The sequence below is a fragment of the Drosophila innubila genome (genome assembly GCF_004354385.1).
Source record: "Drosophila innubila isolate TH190305 chromosome 3L unlocalized genomic scaffold, UK_Dinn_1.0 0_D_3L, whole genome shotgun sequence".
NCBI classification, from domain to species: domain Eukaryota; kingdom Metazoa; phylum Arthropoda; class Insecta; order Diptera; family Drosophilidae; genus Drosophila; species Drosophila innubila.
Window position 1 is genome coordinate 25,700,500 of NW_022995376.1, and position 19,540 is coordinate 25,720,039.

At 38.2% G+C, this 19,540-nt stretch overlaps 4 protein-coding genes across 4 annotated transcripts in view; all 4 read right to left on the bottom strand.

Moving 5' to 3' along the window:
- Positions 1-7,599, bottom strand: part of LOC117788921 (frizzled-2) — a 107,948-nt gene extending 100,349 nt beyond the window's left edge. The window contains exons 1-2 of the mRNA XM_034627863.1: positions 7,046-7,599; positions 4,284-4,556 (exon numbers count right to left, since the gene is read on the bottom strand). The gene's annotated coding sequence lies outside the window, so the exon portion shown is untranslated. The remainder of the gene's footprint in view (positions 1-4,283; positions 4,557-7,045) is intronic.
- Positions 7,600-14,978: 7,379 nt separating this feature from the next.
- LOC117788536 (deoxyribonuclease-2-beta-like) lies at positions 14,979-15,360 on the bottom strand. The gene is made up of 2 exons (XM_034627321.1): positions 15,260-15,360; positions 14,979-15,204 (listed from the first exon to the last, which is right to left on the bottom strand). Exons 1-2 carry the CDS (start codon positions 15,358-15,360, stop codon positions 14,979-14,981), a joined length of 327 nt encoding a protein of 108 aa, XP_034483212.1.
- A 681-nt stretch (positions 15,361-16,041) lies between these two features.
- On the bottom strand, positions 16,042-17,340 carry LOC117788538 (plancitoxin-1-like). The gene is made up of 2 exons (XM_034627322.1): positions 17,147-17,340; positions 16,042-17,091 (listed from the first exon to the last, which is right to left on the bottom strand). The coding sequence occupies exons 1-2, from the start codon at positions 17,338-17,340 to the stop codon at positions 16,140-16,142; spliced, it is 1,146 nt and encodes a 381-aa protein (XP_034483213.1). The 3' UTR covers positions 16,042-16,139.
- Positions 17,341-17,930: 590 nt separating this feature from the next.
- On the bottom strand, positions 17,931-19,241 carry LOC117788539 (plancitoxin-1-like). The gene is made up of 2 exons (XM_034627323.1): positions 19,048-19,241; positions 17,931-18,992 (listed from the first exon to the last, which is right to left on the bottom strand). The coding sequence occupies exons 1-2, from the start codon at positions 19,239-19,241 to the stop codon at positions 18,029-18,031; spliced, it is 1,158 nt and encodes a 385-aa protein (XP_034483214.1). The 3' UTR covers positions 17,931-18,028.
- Positions 19,242-19,540: the final 299 nt, after the last annotated feature.

Consider the following 19,540-nt stretch of genomic DNA (forward strand, 5'->3'; position numbering starts at 1 on the left):
GACGCTTAAGAAAATTTTATCTTATATTACAGAGTTGTCACAAAATGAGTTAGGTCGAAACAAATAAAACAGTAGAGTTTAACATCTATATAGAGTTCTCTATTAACCGCAGTGTAGAGTTGCCACAGAGAGTTGATTGTAATAAAGGTGAGAAGAAATCGTTGTCGAAGAACTGTTTAATTTTCATCATCGTAAATCTCAACCAACTGTCAAACGATTGAGTTCTATGGCACAATTCAGTGAGTGGCTCTTCATAAATCTCAGGGCGCTGAATTGGGTGTAGATTGCCCAACCTAAGCGTTAAGGTCTAGCTCTGTTATCAGCACAGCCGCATTGTGCATTGTGTCCCTATAATTGAGTTCAATTTAATGTACAACTAAAATTACAAAATCAACCATACTTTCAAAGAAAAATACAGAATATGAACATAAAAATCAGATTAAACGACTCAATACAATGTAAAAAGCTAAAGCCGCTCAGAGATAAGTGAATCGAGTACAGAGGGGCCCACAAATTGAATCTAATCGTGCGACTATCTACGTGTAATTACAATTAACTTGTGTGTGCCGAGCCGAGCTACCAGAAAACAAAGATAGAGACAGTGAAAAACTAACGAGCAAAAAGATAATGAAATATATTTTGTTGGTTGCCATTGCGTGGACAGCGATAAGCCCAAGTAACGGCAGGTTCATGTGCGACATCAGGTGGGGATCGGGAAAGATTGGTTAGCTCTTGTGGTAGCCCAAACAGTTTCCATTTGGTAATCAATCATTGTCAATGCCGCCTGCTGCCCGACGCTGCTGTCAATGCGGTTTGGGGTTCATTTCAGGTTTCAGTTCGAGTTCGGGTTTGAGTTCGAGTTCGATTAAGGGGGAAAAACTGACAGCAACTTAAATTGCTTGCAAAGTTGTTGGTTTAAGGGAAGAACTACGCCATGACTTAAATATATGCCCGATTGTGGGGTAACAAAGGAAGAAATCGCCTATAAACCCTTGTGAAAATTGAGCCAATGTATAAAAACTAATAAAAATCAAAAGGAAATCAAATTAAATAGCAACAAAAAGTGTGCTAAAAAGTAGAAAAGTTGAGAAAGCAGAGCGAATAATGACAAACAACAACAACAATAAAGCACAGCAATTACAGTCGAAAAGAAGAGCAAATGATAAAGGAAGACGAAGCTAAATTAAAGCAAGGACTCGGATAAATTTCTAAAGCAGACACAATGAAAATTACAGCAACAACAACAACAAAACAAGACGTGAGGCGACACGACATAAAATGCGTACAGCCGAGAAAGAGGAAAAGTCAAAGAAAAGGAAGCTAAAGAAAAAAATATATACAGCAGCGGAAGGAAATGCCATTATGACGTAAATGTGCTAAAATAAAACAACATGGCGGACAACGTCAACGGCAACAACAACGAGAGCGACAACGAAGACGACGACAGCGAACCGTGTCGAAAGCGAGAAGCTCCCCGTAGCGCCCTAGTCCCAAATATATATATATATATATATGTGTCTCTATGAGTGTGTGTGTGTGTGTGTGTGCGTTTGGGGCTAATGTCAAAGTCAATCTTGGGAAAAACGCGTAGCGCATAAACATACAACAAAGTAAAGTACAAGGCAAACGCAAGGGAAAATGAAAACTCAAGGCAAAACCAACCCCCAAGAATCGTTTTTGGGGGGTCGGCTCGAACCCAAAAACGACAACTCGATTTTTCTTTTGGCACAAGAAAAATTACCGAAATTAAAGCAAAAGAAAAACAATTTTCTCTTCTTTTTTTTTCTTTCTCTTACTTATTTCTTATATTCCCCATGTGCAAGGGTTAGCAGATTCTTTGGAGAGCAACAAGAAAAATTGTTTAAAATTGCTAACTGTAAAGTGGAAATTGCGAGCCGAGATGAAAATGTTAAACACGTTTCGGTATTTTTTCCCTTTTTGTTGTCTGACGTGTGTGATTTGTCTAGGTAAAGAGCCAGAACAAACACAACAAATCAAGCAACAAGAAACAGGAGAAGTTTCCTAAAAAAAAAAATTAATTTAGAAGTTTTAATGCTCTTGCGTAAACTGGTAATATAAATAGGTTGTTATTCGGCACAATACTTTATTTAATATAATTTAAATAAATATTTCGAAACTAGATCTATTGATTAAGAGTTTTATAGCAGAAACCCCAGTAGATTTCATTTTAAGTATTTCCCATGCTCTTTTTTTTTTTATACGTTTTTTTATATTATGAGCACGCTACATGCAACTTAAAGCATTTTCAGTGCAATTTCAAGAATTAACAGAACAGGCAAGTTACAGATTTTAAACAAGCAGGGTTTAAACCCAGTTATTTTTCAAACTGTAGTTCTAGTTATGGACCAAGTAGAATTCATTTTTAATATTTCCCATATTTGATATTACTAATAATTTCATCTAAGACATTAAATAACGACATGTCGAGCATATGTTTAGTTGGGTTCGGTATCTTTCTTCGAAGCCTTCAAAGAGACTACAACCACAAGAGTGGCGTCTGCAACGTCTACAATTTGCCTCTCTGCGCTCTCCTTGCGTCGCCCTCAGGATTTTCCCTTTTTTCCGACGGCAACGACGCGACGTCGGCGCTGCAGTCGACACTTTGGGGGTGGTTAGATAAAATGTGGAAATTGTTGAAAACGTTGCGAGACTGCCTGGCAGAGCCTGCATCGTTATGTGCCCGGGTCGACGGACTTGGACGTCGCCGTCGTCGTCGTCGCATTTGGGGGTGGTTGGAAGGTGCGACGCCATCAATGGCGGCTCTTGCTCCATGTGCTCTGACCATGTCCTTGCCTCGCTGCTGCCAAGCAGGCATTTTCAAAATTTTCCTTCCTCTACTTAGTTTGATTTTGGGGAGAAGGAAAACTGAGGAAAAATAATAACAACAACAACTGCAGAAGAGGCAGCAACAATTTTGCCACTCATAAAAAAGGAAATTTGAACTTGGCCTGATGTATGTCCGGGCCACAACGGACCCAAACTGCCAATGTGGACGACCGACCACTGCGGCAAGTGGCCAACTGCCGAAATGAAAATGCCAGACGGTAGCTCCGATGGCCAGGCAATATAGCCACCGGGTCGTACGGCACAACAACATCAACTACAGCCACAACTGGAAGAAAGGGAACCGGGACAGTGAGAGAAACAGAGAGACGAACAGGAAGAGTAGCGAATTTCACTCGAGAGTTGGTGAAAGTTGCCCTTGAATGGTGTTTTGGATTACTTCCCGCCCGCACTTCGCCGATCCCTTGCGGCCCCGTCTTTGAAGTCTATTTTCTCTCTTTCGGCTACCCAATTGAGTTCGGATTCAGTATTTGAAAGCAAATTGAAGCTGCTAAACATGAAAAAGGAAATGCACAAGCCATCAAAAACATCCGAAAACAGTAGCAATTTAAGGAAACTAGCCTACATTTATAAAACTATAAAACCGTTTCAATTAAATCAATAGGAATTAATAGAGAAACGAATTTCTTGTGAAAGAAAATATTAACATATCGGAGAGATAATTTTATAGAAAAAATCATCATTATTATCATTTAGTTATTCATCGAATGGAAGCAATCTTCGATGTATCTTAAAAAACATACTTGGATTATATTGACTTGGAAACCCGAAACATTTTTAATTGGATTTTGGCTGGCTTACATTTTAGAATCTTTCGGTAACAATGTATATTTAAATTAAGATATTAGAATTGAATAAAAAAGTTTTTTTGATATTTCAAAAGGATATAAAAATATATAGATCTTTTGATTTTATTACACAGTTTGAACTGAATATGACTTGAAATTTAAATAGAGACAAAAAATATACAACAGAACCTAATCCGATATATATCTTAGCTATTTTAGTAGCATCATTTATAAATATCTATTAATATTGAGTTACAACTTGAATCGGATGTATCTTAAAGATTTAATAGAGAACATAAAGTCTTAAAGCCCCTGTTGCTCAGCTTTATTCACTGCCCTCAAAGTTATCTTAATACACACCGTATTCTTGCCCGTTTTTATGCAATCGTCTGTGAAAACTCATTCACATTCACATTCAACCAGAAGTTTCTGAAAATTTTGTATGCATTTGATCACATTTTAACTTGTATTCAAATAGATTTCACGCAGATAATATGTTTTGAGGGAATGAAATTCCCTGATTTCAAAGTTGGTAAAATTTTAAAGCTTTCACTATCCGTCCTGTCTTGTTCCGTTAGTATAATAATTCAATAAAGTTCATTTTAATCGTTTTTTTTTTTTAAGACTTACCAGCTTTTATTGTTGACGGTTTTCGAAAGAAAAGAATTCCAGGAAATTCTCGTATATGTAGTTCGTTGGATTGATTAAGTTGTTATTGCACTTAAGTTAAGTTAACAGATTTATCTGTGGGTCGTATACGTTTTGCATTAGCACGGCACGGAACGGAACGGTTGCTTATTTATGTTTATCAATTACTTAAAGTTATGCATTGAGTTTTGGAGTTTGTGTTTACAATATAATGGGTTCAACTAGTATTGCACTTCATTGTTTCCTTGTGGGAACCTGTGGAAATATTGATTAGTAATTGGAGAGCAATAAATCGAAAGAGAAAACAAAACAAAAGCCGGTTACGAAAAGGCCCAAAAACCAAAGAGAGACGCACGTGGCAACAACACACAGAGACAGAGACAAACACAGACACAGATAAAGACAGAGACTCAAACAAACACAAATAAACGGAGACCATCAGCAAACAACAAACAGAGAGCTCAGAATGGAAGCCAGGTGCGAGTTTGGTAGCCAAAGGGAGGCAACTGGCAATCGGCATTGGCCGCCCGGCAGGCTAAACAACTAAATCAAATCGCAGCCAAGTGGCGGACTCAGCTGGCAAAGCTATGCCGTGCTCCCCTTCCATCCCCTCCGCCCTGCTCACCTTCTGCTCTCTCTTTATGGTGCACAATTCCAGCCTCTGCCCGGTTGGCTGCCTCTCAATGGGCTCTGGGGCAAATATTTTAAATGTGCAGATTTTTGGCATGTTTTAGTGGCAGTTCACGTTTTGAATTGTTGCCATCGCGTTAGTCTGAGAATGGGGGGCAGCACCCAAAACACGGCGGATAAGGGACGGCACACAGACAACTCGTTTCACTGACAATTTAATACAAAAAATGCCAAATATTTCAAAGGCGCACAACAAAATGCAACAAATAAAAAGTTTGTCATGCTTTTTCTAAAGTGTTTGTTAAACCCTTTGAAAAGAAACACAAACACGGAAAATGATAAAAAAAAAAAAAAGGAAAGCTTCTGTAAACTTATTTACGCTATAATTGAAACAGGGATATGTTATTTTTGAAAAAATTAAATAACAACGATAGAAAATCTTCAACGTACATGCATAAATTTTTTCAGAAATATATATCATAGATGAATTATATTAAATCATACTATTTGATACTAGCCCTCAAGATTAATTTAGTTTAAACATATTTGAATAAAAGCAAAGAAAATTAATAAATGAAATTCTTCAATTCGTCCATAAGCGTTTTTCAGATAATAACATACGTACTAATCCATAAAGGCGACAAACATTAATACTTTTAAAATTTGTCTGCAGTATTCGAAAATTTAATAAGAAAACTTTATCAGACAGAACTTTTTGCATTTTAAATTTTTGCAGATTAAAATATCAATTAATAAGTGGAATTCCTTAACGTTTTCTATTTTAAAAATATTTAAGAAATACCTGCAATTAATAAGCCCTATTCAGATAATGATAGCAGTGCCAATATCTCAAGGAGACAAACTTTCCTAGTTTACAAATTGCTTTGAAATAAATTCGAAAATTTAATAAGAAAGAAGTTGTCATACAGAAGTTAAAATAAACATCAAGAAACTGTGAATGCAATTTCTATGCATTTGAAATTTTTGCAGGTTAAAAGCTTCAATTCCCGCTAGACAAGGATTCTCTTTACGCTTCCTCTGCTGACTCTGCTTCTGCCTCAGTTCCATGCGTGTTTCTTTTTCTGTTTCTGCCTTGCCAGACTAACTCAATTAAAGCACCAGACAGAAGTTGAGTGATGAGTGTGTTTAGTGACTGCTGACGGCTTGCCAACATGCGAGAGTGAGAGCGAGCATAAATGCTAGATGGTAACCCTTTAGCATAACCTGATGAGAGAAGCATAGAGAAAATAAAAATAAAAACAAAATATGTACATTTTATAAATTCGAAATTAAAAAATTTGACGGCAAGTTTAATTTCAGCTTGGTCTGGTCTGTCATTAAAGTGTGCGACAAACTCCAACAAAAATAAAAGCTTAACAAAAAGTATCTAGATACTTTTTGCAGAATATTTACATTTTGTAATTTCAAAATTAATACATTTGCCGGCAAGTAAAACTAAAGCTTGCTCTGGTTTGTCATTCAAGTGTGCGCAAAGCAATGCAAATAAAAGGTGAACATAAAGTATTTATGTATATACTTTTTGACAGAATATGTACATTTTATAATTTCGAAATTAAAACATTTGCCGGCAAGCTTAAATTCAGCTTGTTTTGGTCTGTCATTAAAGTGTGCGACAAACAGCAAGCTAAATAAAAGCTAAACAAAAAGTATCTAGATACTTTTTGCAGGCGAGCTAGCTGCTACAAAAACAAAGCATGTCTGGCGTTGTTGTTGTTGTTGGAGTAAACTCGTCTCGTAAATACACAAAACGAAAGAAAAAACTTGACGTTGTCGTCTGAGCTAACGACAGAGACGTCGACGTCGACGTTGGCGCTCGCTCTCTTTGTGTTGTTTGTGTTTGCTGTTGTTATTGCTGTTTCGTCTATTGCTATTGTTGTTGTTGTGAATGGAACTGTGTGCTGTTTTTGTTTTTCTCTTTTATGTTTTTTTAGCTTTTTTCGCATTTTCCGTCAATGATTTTTCCTTCACTTTCAACAAACAGCTGCGCTCACAAGCGAACAAACTTTTTGCTATTTAGCACACATACATTCGCAGACTCACGCGTACATACACAAGCACACGCACACGCATAGAAGCAAACTTTTGTCGTTTACCGTTTGGTTGTTTTGTTTTTTATTGATTTCTTTTTGCGTTGCGCGTTCGCCGCCGTCCGGTTTGCAAATGCCGCCAAAATTGCAATCAAATGCAGTTTTTATCAGTTTTATGCTCTCTCCTTTCTCTCTCTCTGATGAAACTGTAAACTCCCACACACGCGACGTTGACGTTAGCGTTAACGTGGACTGCGCTGCCGCTGCTGCTATTGCTTTGGCTGTCTGTTAATTAAACGCGCGACTTTTTGTTGTTATTGTTATTAACGCGCCGCACTCTTTGTTATCAGCATTCGCCGCCGCCGCTGCTGTCGCGTTTCGCATTCGTGCATTCTTTTACTCTTCACTTCATTCAGCTGCCCGACCCGCTGCCGACGCGCTGCTGGTGTTGCTGCTCTGCTGTCGTTAGCGTTTGATACTGTTTGCCGCTTGCCGATTGTCGCTTTGGTTTTTGCCGCGTTGCGTAGTTTTTCCGGTGATTTCCACTTGCTAACTGACATTTCTGGTGACTTTTCCAAACGGGCCAGTGCCAGACCGCCCCCTTAGTTGTTCGTGCAAATCAAAAGAGAGCGCCACTAAAAGAGCGACAAACTGAGCGGGAGAGAGAGCAAACAGCTGTGCACTGCGCCGGTGTCAACTGAAACGAGTGCAAATTGGAGCTGCCGGAGATGCCAACTCGCTTGCAGTTGGAGCGTTAAATTTAAATTTGCAACAGCCTGTGTGCAAAAAATGATAACTTGAATATTAATTCAATTTTAACGGAATAAATATTTATTTCTAATTTAATATTATTTTAATGAAAAGTCCAATATAAGCTTAAGTCTAGTTTTACTCACGGAACATTGAACATGGAACATGAAACAGTCAATGCGCATGACCTGAGATTTGTTTGAATTTTGTGTCGCCTGCTCTCTCTATTTCGCACACATTGTGAGCACGCAAAAGCTACACAGACCAAGTACACAAAACAAAGAGCCCCTGCTCCTTGCTCCTTGGATTACAGGGGTTGGCTGAACAGTGGCAATGTAAGTATATTGTCAATGGCAGCCCCCACAAGACCTACCGGCCGGCTCACTTGTGGTCAGCCAGTTGTCTACCTGAAGGGTCAAATGTTGTTGTTGACAAATGCTACTGACGTTGGCGAGAATTTTGGCTTTCCTGGTTTAATAGAACTTGAGAAACTGAGCCTCGAACTCATTTGGGCTACTCAAAATAAATAAAAACAAGTGGGAAAGGCTATAGTCGAGATCCCGACCATACCCGTTACTTATTTCAATGTATAAAAAAGTACTTTAACGAAATTACTACCTAACAAAAACTACTGCATACTATTAGGGGATTGTATTGTAATAATAACTTTATTAATTACTTTCGTTAGCTAATACTCCCGTTCTACTTGTCCGATCTTGCTGCGGTTCTGTGAGAGGATAGATAATATTAATATATAACGTTATTTACCATAAAAGCTGTATTATCTTAAAAACTGTGAGTGTGGTGGTTTTTCGGATAGCTATAGCCGAGACCCCGACTATAAAAATACCCGTTAGGATGATAGATAATATTGATAAATAACGTTAATTAAGAAAAGTATTTCGGGGGGTTGATCTGCTAAGGGTCTATGGAATTTTGTGTTCAAAATTTGGTTGCTCTATAAGAGTATATTCTTCATTATCTTTTTGTTTATGGCTATATCGACTTGACTGTTGATGCTGATCAAGAATATATATATTTTATAGGTTCGGAGTTTCGCCTTTTACACACATTCCAACGAATACAACATAACCATTTCACTCATTTTCGTAATAACGGGTATAACAATGATTATATGCGCAGAACTCTGTAACTGTAATTGAAACTTCTTTATGAACCTCAAATCTAGAAATAAAATACGTTAAAAATTGCTGAAATTCAACTTCTCTGAAACGGATTCCGATTAAGATCCTGTAGTTTAGGAAGTTGTCCGTTCAGTCTACTCCCCCCTCCCTTGCTTAATGGCTCTATCAATCGTCGTTGGCCAAATATTTTTCCAACAATTAATTTCATTCATGCATTTTTCGAAATTGTTGAGCACCTGCGGTGCACGAAAATTTGTTTGCATTGCAATTAGAAATTGTTTTCTTTTTTGTAGAAACTACGCACGGTAAATGCAAAGTCGAGTCGATATTGCCTTGCTGCTTAGAGGAATTTTGTTTTACCACACGCTATTTTATGGCCAAAAGCTTGTTTGTTTACCGACCTATTGCGACTATGCGCCAAAAATGATGGCCTGCGTGTTGGGCAATTAGTTAAAAAGCCAGCAAGACACTGCAAGTGGTCAGGAAAGAGGAGGTTTCTGGTTTTTGAATTGGACTCTCGTCTGATATGAGTGGAGACTCAACGGGGGCGGCACTCAATTTGCCATTTTTATGAGGCGCTTGAAGTGAAATTGAAAACAGCGTTCCGAGTTATTTTGGCGTGAACAACGTTAAGAGCTAAACACAATCAAGTGTCGGGAAATTAAGTTATCCAAGCGGGTTCGCCGACATGAAGTGCACTCAATCATTCCTCCGATCTGGCACTGAGTCAGTTGTTTATTTAGCATTTTTACACACGCCACAAATCTGTCCACAAAACGGAGATGCCTCTCACTCCCTAACCACAACCCCCATCCCCATCCCTATTCCAATTCACAAAAGGCGTCAGCTCATTTGTTTTTATGTGTACTTAGGAGTGGACGGATCTTAAGTGGAAGCCTCTTAAGTGTATAAACGAATATTTGTTAATCGTAATGATTTGTGCAAATGCCATTTGACATTTCAACATGTCAACTGTAAAGGGAAGAATGTCAGTTTCTTTCGGTTCTTGACTTTGATTTAGTTTGCCTGCTCTCCAATGATGACAATTTGTCGCTCAGCAAGGAAACACTTCATTGTCAGCAAACCCAGTGTAAATTAAAACTGATGGCCTCAAAATCCCAACTGCCGACTGGCAAGTGAGCCATCAGCGATGCTTTAATTAAACCATTGCATCAACAAAATGTCGAGTTATTTAATTAAAATTACAAAAATTATAAACAATAAGTGCGACAACGAATGCCAACTGAATGCACTGTTTACATTGCGAATGCTACGGAAATCCGAGTTATATGACAATTGCGTTCACTTTTTTCATGGACAGAAAACAGAGTAACATTCGGATACATTTCAATTAATACTAATTATGGTATTGATAGCTAGCAGACGTTATTTACAAAATCGGTCCACTAAAGAAAACAAAAAGAAAATTATATTTCTTATTTTTTGATGAATTAAAAAAAAAATAAATTTATTAGTTATGGAAAATGTCTAAAATTCATTGGAAATTGAATAAAAATTTTCAGTCAGTTTGGTTTCGGAAAGAAATGAAATCTCTGATATGTCGAATGGTTGTTTTCAAAAGCAATTGCCCATAAATTCTCTAGAAATTTAAGAGACAGCCCTGAATAAACAAAATTTGTGTTCCATTTATTTTCAAATGTAAAGTAAATTTTATATCTAATTGTATCAGGCTGTGATTCCGGAGTTTTTTACAAAGTGTCGGTGATACTATTAGTAGTGTGATTTAATTTTAAGGATTTTCTATGGTCACTTATACAATGTACATTGTGCACACCGTTCCCATATTGGTAAAGTTGCAAAAATTCAAATTAGGTTTTGCTTAACTTTACCAATTTGGCTAGCACTTGTCTTAATTAAATATATAATATTTTGTTATATAGGTCTAATTTTATTGATGTGACAAAAGCATATGCTTTAACCAAGTTTTGAAATATTATAAATTTAAATTGATACTTATAATCAAAGGAAATTTCAACGTATCTCTTAATTATTTACTTTGAGAAAATGAATGCGGTAGTTCAGTTGAAAGGGTGTTGAAAATTCGTATGCTTTTAATTATCATGCCAATTTTCGTGCGCTTTTTTCCCATGCGACTTTTAACAATTTCCACTGATTAATTAATAACAATAAAAATGGCACGAAAAAACGTTAATGATTAAACACAGCGGCTGGCAACAAGAGTGCAACAGAGCAACAACAACAACCATGTATATGAATAGCAGCAACAACATTGGCAACAACAAATTTTTGTTGCTTTTGATTTATAGTGGGAAATGTGAATAAAAAGCATAGCATACTTTTGGGATGGCTGCAAAATAAAAAAACTGCAGTCGAGCAATAAATCAAAAAATGGTCAAATGTGGGCGGCGCAGTGGAAGTGGGCGCGGTTGGCTTGCATTGATGTTGCCATTGTTGCATTTGTTGTTGTTATTGCCATTGCCATGGGCGCAGCTTTTGAACAATTTGATTTTATTGCATGGCAAAATTCAATGAAGCGGCCAACGACAAGACGACAAAATGACGAAGCGACAACGGCTGACAGCAGGCGTGGAAATTTGCATACAGGAACATACGCCGCACACACACACACACACAATATATATCTACAGATGGTGTGGGAAAGAGAGACACACAGAGACAACATGTTAATGCAAATAAATTGCCTGCTGACTTTATTTAAATTTCCCATAAGACACACATGGTAAGAGGTGGAGCACGGGGAGAAAAGTTCTCTCTCTCTCTCTGTCTCACTCTATCCAAGCTCTCCAAGCTCCAATTTCTAAGCAGGCAACGATGCGGCAAAGTGTTAGGTACCGTTACACCGAGATACCGAGAGTCAGAGAGGTAGAAACTGAAGATGGAACAAACAGAACCACAAGGAGCTGCTGAAACATGTGTTGCCTGTGGGCAATTCTGGCGGCAGCTTTTTGTAATTTTAATTTTGATTTTAATTTGTGTTGAAATATTTACATAATCACTGACTGACAACAGGCTGCAGCACCAGCAGCAGCAGCAACAGGACTCAAAATTCAACAGTTCAGGAGTCGCCTGCTTAGGCAGCTGCTGCTGACGCCTGCCCCAAAAAATTTATTAAACTTTAATGAAAATTTATAAGGCCTGCATAAATGATTAAATAAGCACACATACTCACACGTATGTTACAAACACATGCATGTGTTTGTACTGTGCACTGTTGTTGTTGCATGGCATTAATGCCACATTAGCGTTAAGCATTTAAATTCGTCTAAATTGCGCTGTCAACACGAAAATCTGCTTTATATTTTCTATTGCATAAGCGCGAGGCGCACGCGAAAAACTGTTGGATAACATTTTGGCAGCCTGGTATCGAAATGAGATTAAAATAGATTGTTGATGTAGAAGGTTGTCCAGGTTGCATAGCATTTATTAATATAAACAGATAAAATATTATATATCAATGTTTTGTCGTAATACATAGCCTTTCATATGCACATTTTGCATATTTGCAAAATAACAAACTATAATGTTTAAATCAGGAACATACATTTTAATTTGTTTTTGTAACCTTTCACTGCGGACGGCAGTTCGCGTTAGTGACGAAGGGTGCAAAAGACGACTAACAATATATGCAGCTAAGTTGGAAAATGCTAAGATTGTCCGATCAGATCGAGTTATATACCGATCGAAAGGTTTAGTCCTAACTTACAAAATGGCATACAAATGGCATAAAACTTTTTCTAATTCACCTGGGTCATGAGATACGGGGGTGTAAGTGGGAGGGGAAAAATTTATGCGATCGCTGCTTATGGAGCCGTTGAGGCTTTTTGGTAAAATTCTTATCAAAAATACGCGTCGATTGAGACCTTAATGACCCAAATCCGACAACTGGTTCAAAGGATAACGAAATTTTAAATTTTTAGTGGTCATCTCAAATTGAAATAAAAAGTCAGTTTGTTTGTTTTTCTGTTTGTATCAAAGCGCTAAAAAGCTTAGATGTAATGATGAGGATTTATTCCTTTTCGAAAATCTAGAAATTTTTGCTTTACGACTTTTTGAAAAAACCGCTAGTTTAGCGGGAAAACGCTAAATCCCGCTAAAATCGAACCGTTTCCAAACCATAGAAGCTACAGATATGTTCTATATATCATTGGAAAGGTGTGATTGAGGGCTCTTTTAACTTTATTTCTTAAGTACTTAGGTAACATTTTACAGGTGAAATAAAGTTTTTTAGCTTACATTTCGGCGATTTCTGACAAAACGATAACGATACGTAATACGTACAATTTCGCGTTTTTTGGTATTTGAAACATATATTTTGGCTGAGGGGTTTGGAAGATATTACCTGTTAAGTGAATAAATACATTTATCTATCGGTCGAAAATCACGTTTTAAAACCAAAAACTTTTTGGTTTTATTAGATATCTCTTGGTTTTATATATCCTGACCAAAGTTGTCATAGGACCGATCGGGTCAAAATTAGGTTTTAGTATGAACAACTTTTTTTTAGTGCGATATTTTAACCAAATTGATAGCATATGCATTTATGTTAGTTTTAAAAATCCTGACCGAAGTTAGTTCTTATCGGACCACTATATCATATAGCTGTCATAGGACCAATCGGGCGAAAATCCAGCTCTACTGTGAAAAACTTTTTTGTTTTATGAGAAATCTTAAACAAACTAATACAATATGCATTTAACTTGGTTTTATATATCTTGACCAAAGTTGGTTCAAATCGGACCACTATATCATATAGCTGTCATAGGACCGATCGGTCCAATATTAAGTCTTAGTATGAAACTCTTTTGTTTTACGAGATATCGTAACTAAACTAATAGAATATGCATTTAGGTTAGACTTATTATCCTGACCAAAGTCGGTTCTAATCTAACCACTATATCATATAGCTGTCGCAGGAACGATCGGGCGAAATCCAAGTCTTATTATGAAAATCTTTTTTGTTATTGTAAGTATGGGGTCTCCGACAGTAGAGTATGCTCGGCTGTAGCAACGCGAGCATAAATAAAGTTACAATGTCAAAAGCAAAAGCAATTGCAAAAATTTCTGATATCCCACAAAAAAAACCTCTACACGAATTAAAAGTCCAGTGACGAAAGCAATTTCTAGCCCCAAAATTTCTGATATTCAATTTTGTGACGAACAAAATTCAGTTTAACCTACAAATTTTAAATAAATATATAAATTATTAAAAACAAAAGCAAAAATTGGCATTCGGCACTGCGCAAAAAGTAATTTTTATGTACAAAGAAGCTCACCCTTTGGATATCAGAAATTTTGGGGGCCTGAAATTGCTTTCTTATATTCAAAGATTCCTTACAACATAATTTGTAATACAATTCTTTAGATTTATTTATAACCACTAGTTGCACTTTTCGTAGCTATGCACCATTTTACGATAGAGATCGGTCACTCGAGAGCTCTTGTGACAAACGGCACCGCCACCTCGACTTTGATGAGTCTCCCAACGATTGAGATCGCCGACACAGATCCAATCGCTTCCCCAAATCCGCCAGTCGAACAACTTGAAGCCATTTTCCGCGGAGACAGCCCATTTGGAGTGATCACCCGATGAAGAAATGTACTTATGTACATTTAGCGACTGTGGACAGACAACATCATCGACGTTGAGGACCATATTGGAATTGTAGCAAATGCTGGGCATATTGTCTTTTGAATAAGTGGGATGATAAGTTCTCACAAAGAGGCTCACATCCAGAGCAGGAGCTATAATGTCGGCATAGAGTTCTTTTGTGAGTTAGCATTCCTGCCAAAGAGCCTGAACTCCTCGCCGTCCAAAGTGCGCAGTTCCACATCTTTCTCAAGGACACCATCCGTGTGCCATACTTGATGCAGTGCACGGTTCAGTTTGGGAAATTTGTTTAACGCCAGTGGATTCCGTTTGTAGTAGAAGTGTGGCTCATAAAGGACCAGCAGATCACCCACTTGCTCCACGCCCTTAACATCAAGTGTGAGGCAGAGGAGACTATGTCCGCCTACACCGTGTGAAGAACGGTCACTACTCATCTTTGGATACTGTGGTATCGAGTGCACCAGCCACATTCCCGTATCACCATCAGAGGCTATCACGCCCTTAGCAGCACCGCCCTTATCGAATGTGGTGCCATTGGGAAACTCTTCATTGTAGGCCGCAAACAGGATGTCATCGTTTTAAAGAGCGGATTCAAGGTCCTCTCTGGCAAAGAGTACTGGTGGCTGGTTAGGTGTTTGGAGAGCTTCCACTCTCCATAATCATTACTAGTCACATATAAATATTGCAGTATGTATTGTGGTAACAGGTACATGTGCCACCTGCCAAGTTGATTTGATATGAGCAATGTTGAGATTAATTTAGTGTGCCGCTTACCAGTCCACATCTTTGCCATTTTCATCCTTGCAGGACACCTTACTGGCATCGCAGGTCTTTAAGCCAACAACTGTTAAGAGAAGCAGATAATTTAACCGCATTTCCAAAGTGATTCGCTTAAGAATCATGAATATACTGATCACATTTGGGAAACCAAATATTTGAAATCTCGGTTTGTCAAGTTCAGCGGCATTATCTTCTAGGTACAATTGAATAACAGCTTATCAACTCAGATCAGAGTTCAAAACTCAGTCTTTCATATATTTTCCATAATTCGGACAGCAATTCGAGGAAAGGCGTTCTCAGTTGAGCTGTTGGATTTTTGACAGTCGCTAATGCTATTAATATTAACATAATATTTTTAATATTGCCGGAAACTTAATGACTATAATCGAAACCCGACTATGGGATACCCTATACGGTACATGTAAATATATACAAATATTAATTTTATTACAAAAATACGGATCGACGAATATGACTATATCGATTAGAATATATAGGGTCGAAGCTGACTTCTTCTCCATGTTACATTCATTCCAACGAGTACAGTACACCCATTTACTCATTTTAAGTACTTACTACTAAAAAATTCTACTTTTTATGAAGAATTCTTGATTTTATTTCAATCTGAAACATATGTGTACTTAGATTTAAGAGAATTGATAAAATAATTAGGAAAATAGGGCCTCTTATATATTTTGCCCGGGCCCCGAAAAGTCTGGCTGCGGTCCTGGTATTGTTTTATACATTCTAATTAAATTTGGTTAAAATCTGACACATTTAAATAATACCCGACATTTTTTATTAAAACTTTTTTAAATATCTGCACATGTGCGAAGTTATCTTGTTATATATTTAGTAATATTATTAATAATCTCTAGGAGCACTTTTCGTAGCTATGCACCATTTTACGATAGAGATCGGTCACTCGAGAGCTCTTGTGACAAACGGCACCGCCACCTCGACTTTGATGGGTCTCCCAACGATTGAGATCGCCGACACAGATCCAATCGCTTCCCCAAATCCGCCAGTCGAACAACTTGAAGCCATTTTCCGCGGAGACAGCCCATTTGGAGTGATCACCCGATGAAGAAATGTACTTATGTACATTTAGCGACTGTGGACAGACAACATCATCGACGTTGAGGACCATATTGGAATTGTAGCAAATGCTGGGCATATTGTCTTTTGAATAAGTGGGATGATAAGTTCTCACAAAGAGGCTCACATCCAGAGCGGGAGCTATAATGTCGGCATAGAGTTCTTTTTGTGAGTTAGCATTCCTGCCAAAGAGCCTGAACTCCTCGCCGTCCAAAGTGCGCAGTTCCACATCTTTCTCAAGGACACCATCCGTGTGCCATACTTGATGCAGTGCACGGTTCAGTTTGGGAAATTTGTTTAACGCCAGTGGATTCCGTTTGTAGTAGAAGTGTGGCTCATAAAGGACCAGCAGATCACCCACTTGCTCCACGCCCTTAACATCAAGTGTGAGGCAGAGGAGACTATGTCCGCCTACACCGTGTGAAGAACGGTCACTACTCATCTTTGGATACTGTGGTATCGAGTGCACCAGCCACATTCCCGTATCACCATCAGAGGCTATCACGCCCTTAGCAGCACCGCCCTTATCGAATGTGGTGCCATTGGGAAACTCTTCATTGTAGGCCGCAAACAGGATGTCATCGTTTTTAAAGAGCGGATTCAAGGTCCTCTCTGGCAAAGAGTACTGGTGGCTGGTTAGGTGTTTGGAGAGCTTCCACTCTCCATAATCATTACTAGTCACATATAAATATTGCAGTATGTATTGTGGTAACAGGTACATGTGCCACCTGCCAAGTTGATTTGATATGAGCAATGTTGAGATTAATTTAGTGTGCCGCTTACCAGTCCACATCTTTGCCATTTTCATCCTTGCAGGACACCTTACTGGCATCGCAGGTCTTTAAGCCAACAACTGTTAAGAGAAGCAGATAAATTAACCGCATTTCCAAAGTGATTCGCTTGAGAATCATGAATATACTGATCAGATTTGGGAAACCAAATATTTTGACATCTCGGTTTGTCAAGTTCAGCGGCATTATCTTCTCGGTACAATTGAATAACAGCTTATCAACTCAGATCAGAGTTCAAAACTCAGTCTTTCATATATTTTCCATAATTCGGACAGCAATTCGAGGAAAGGCGTTCTCAGTTGAGCTGTTGGATTTTTGACAGTCGCTAATGCTATTAATATTAACATAATATTTTTAATATTGCCGGAAACTTAATGACTATAATCGAAACCCGACTATGGGATACCCTATACGGTACATGTAAATATATACAAATATTAATTTTATTACAAAAATACGGATCGACGAATATGACTATATCGATTAGAATATATAGGGTCGAAGCTGACTTCTTCTCCATGTTACATTCATTCCAACGAGTACAGTACACCCATTTACTCATTTTTAAGTACTTACTACTAAAAAATTCTACTTTTTATGAAGAATTCTTGATTTTATTTCAATCTGAAACATATGTGTACTTAGATTTAAGAGAATTGATAAAATAATTAGGAAAATAGGGCCTCTTATATATTTTGCCCGGGCCCCGAAAAGTCTGGCTGCGGTCCTGGTATTGTTTTATACATTCTAATTAAATTTGGTTAAAATCTGACACATTTAAATAATACCCGACATTTTTTATTAAAACTTTTTTAAATATCTGCACATGTGCGAAGTTATCTTGTTATATATTTAGTAATATTATTAATAATCTCTAGGAGCACTTTTCGTAGCTATGCACCATTTTACGATAGAGATCGGTCACTCGAGAGCTCTTGTGACAAACGGCACCGCCACCTCGACTTTGATGGGTCTCCCAACGATTGAGATCGCCGACACAGATCCAATCGCTTCCCCAAATCCGCCAGTCGAACAACTTGAAGCCATTTTCCGCGGAGACAGCCCATTTGGAGTGATCCTCCCATGAGAGAGTGTACTTATGTATGAGCGACTGTGGACAGACAACATCATCGACGTTGAGGACCATATTGGAATTGTAGCAAATGCTGGGCATATTGTCTTTTGAATAAGTGGGATGATAAGTTCTCACAAAGAGGCTCACATCCAGAGCGGGAGCTATAATGTCGGCATAGAGTTCTTTTTGTGAGTTAGCATTCCTGCCAAAGAGCCTGAACTCCTCGCCGTCCAAAGTGCGCAGTTCCACATCTTTCTCAAGGACACCATCCGTGTGCCATACTTGATGCAGTGCACGGTTCAGTTTGGGAAATTTGTTTATCGCCAGTGGATTCCGTTTGTAGTAGAAGTGTGGCTCATAAAGGACCAGCAGATCACCCACTTTCTCCACGCCCTTAACATCGAGTGTAAGACAGAGGAGACTATGTCCGTACTCACCGAGTGAAGAAGGGTCACTACTCATTATTGGATACTGAGGTATCGAGTGCACCAGCCACATTCCCGTATCACCATCAGAGGCTATCACGCCCTTAGCAGCACCGCCCTTATCGAATGTGGTGCCATTGGGAAACTCTTCATTGTAGGCCGCAAACAGGATGTCATCGTTTTTAAAGAGCGGATTCAAGGTCCTCTCTGGCAATGAGTTGTAGTCGCCCATTAAGTTATTGGACAGCTTCCACTCTCCATAATCATTACTAGTCACATACAAGTATCGATGACCCGGTCCGTCGTTACCATACCTATGTAACAGGTACATGTGCCACCTGCCAAGTTGATTTGTTATGAGCAATGTTGAGATTAATTTAGTGTGCCGCTTACCAGTCCACATCTTTGCCATTTTCGTCCTTGCAGGACACCTTACTGGCATCGCAGGTCTTTAAGCCAACAACTGTTAAGAGAAGCAGATAAATTAACCGCATTTCCAAAGTGATTCGCTTGAGAATCATGAATATACTGATCAGATTTGGGAAACCAAATATTTTGACATCTCGGTTTGTCAAGTTCAGCGGCATTATCTTCTCGGTACAATTGAATAACAGCTTATCAACTCAGATCAGAGTTCAAAACTCAGTCTTTCATATATTTTCCATAATTCGGACAGCAATTCGAGGAAAGGCGTTCTCAGTTGAGCTGTTGGATTTTTGACAGTCGCTAATGCTATTAATATTAACATAATATTTTTAATATTGCCGGAAACTTAATGACTATAATCGAAACCCGACTATGGGATACCCTATACGGTACATGTAAATATATACAAATATTAATTTTATTACAAAAATACGGATCGACGAATATGACTATATCGATT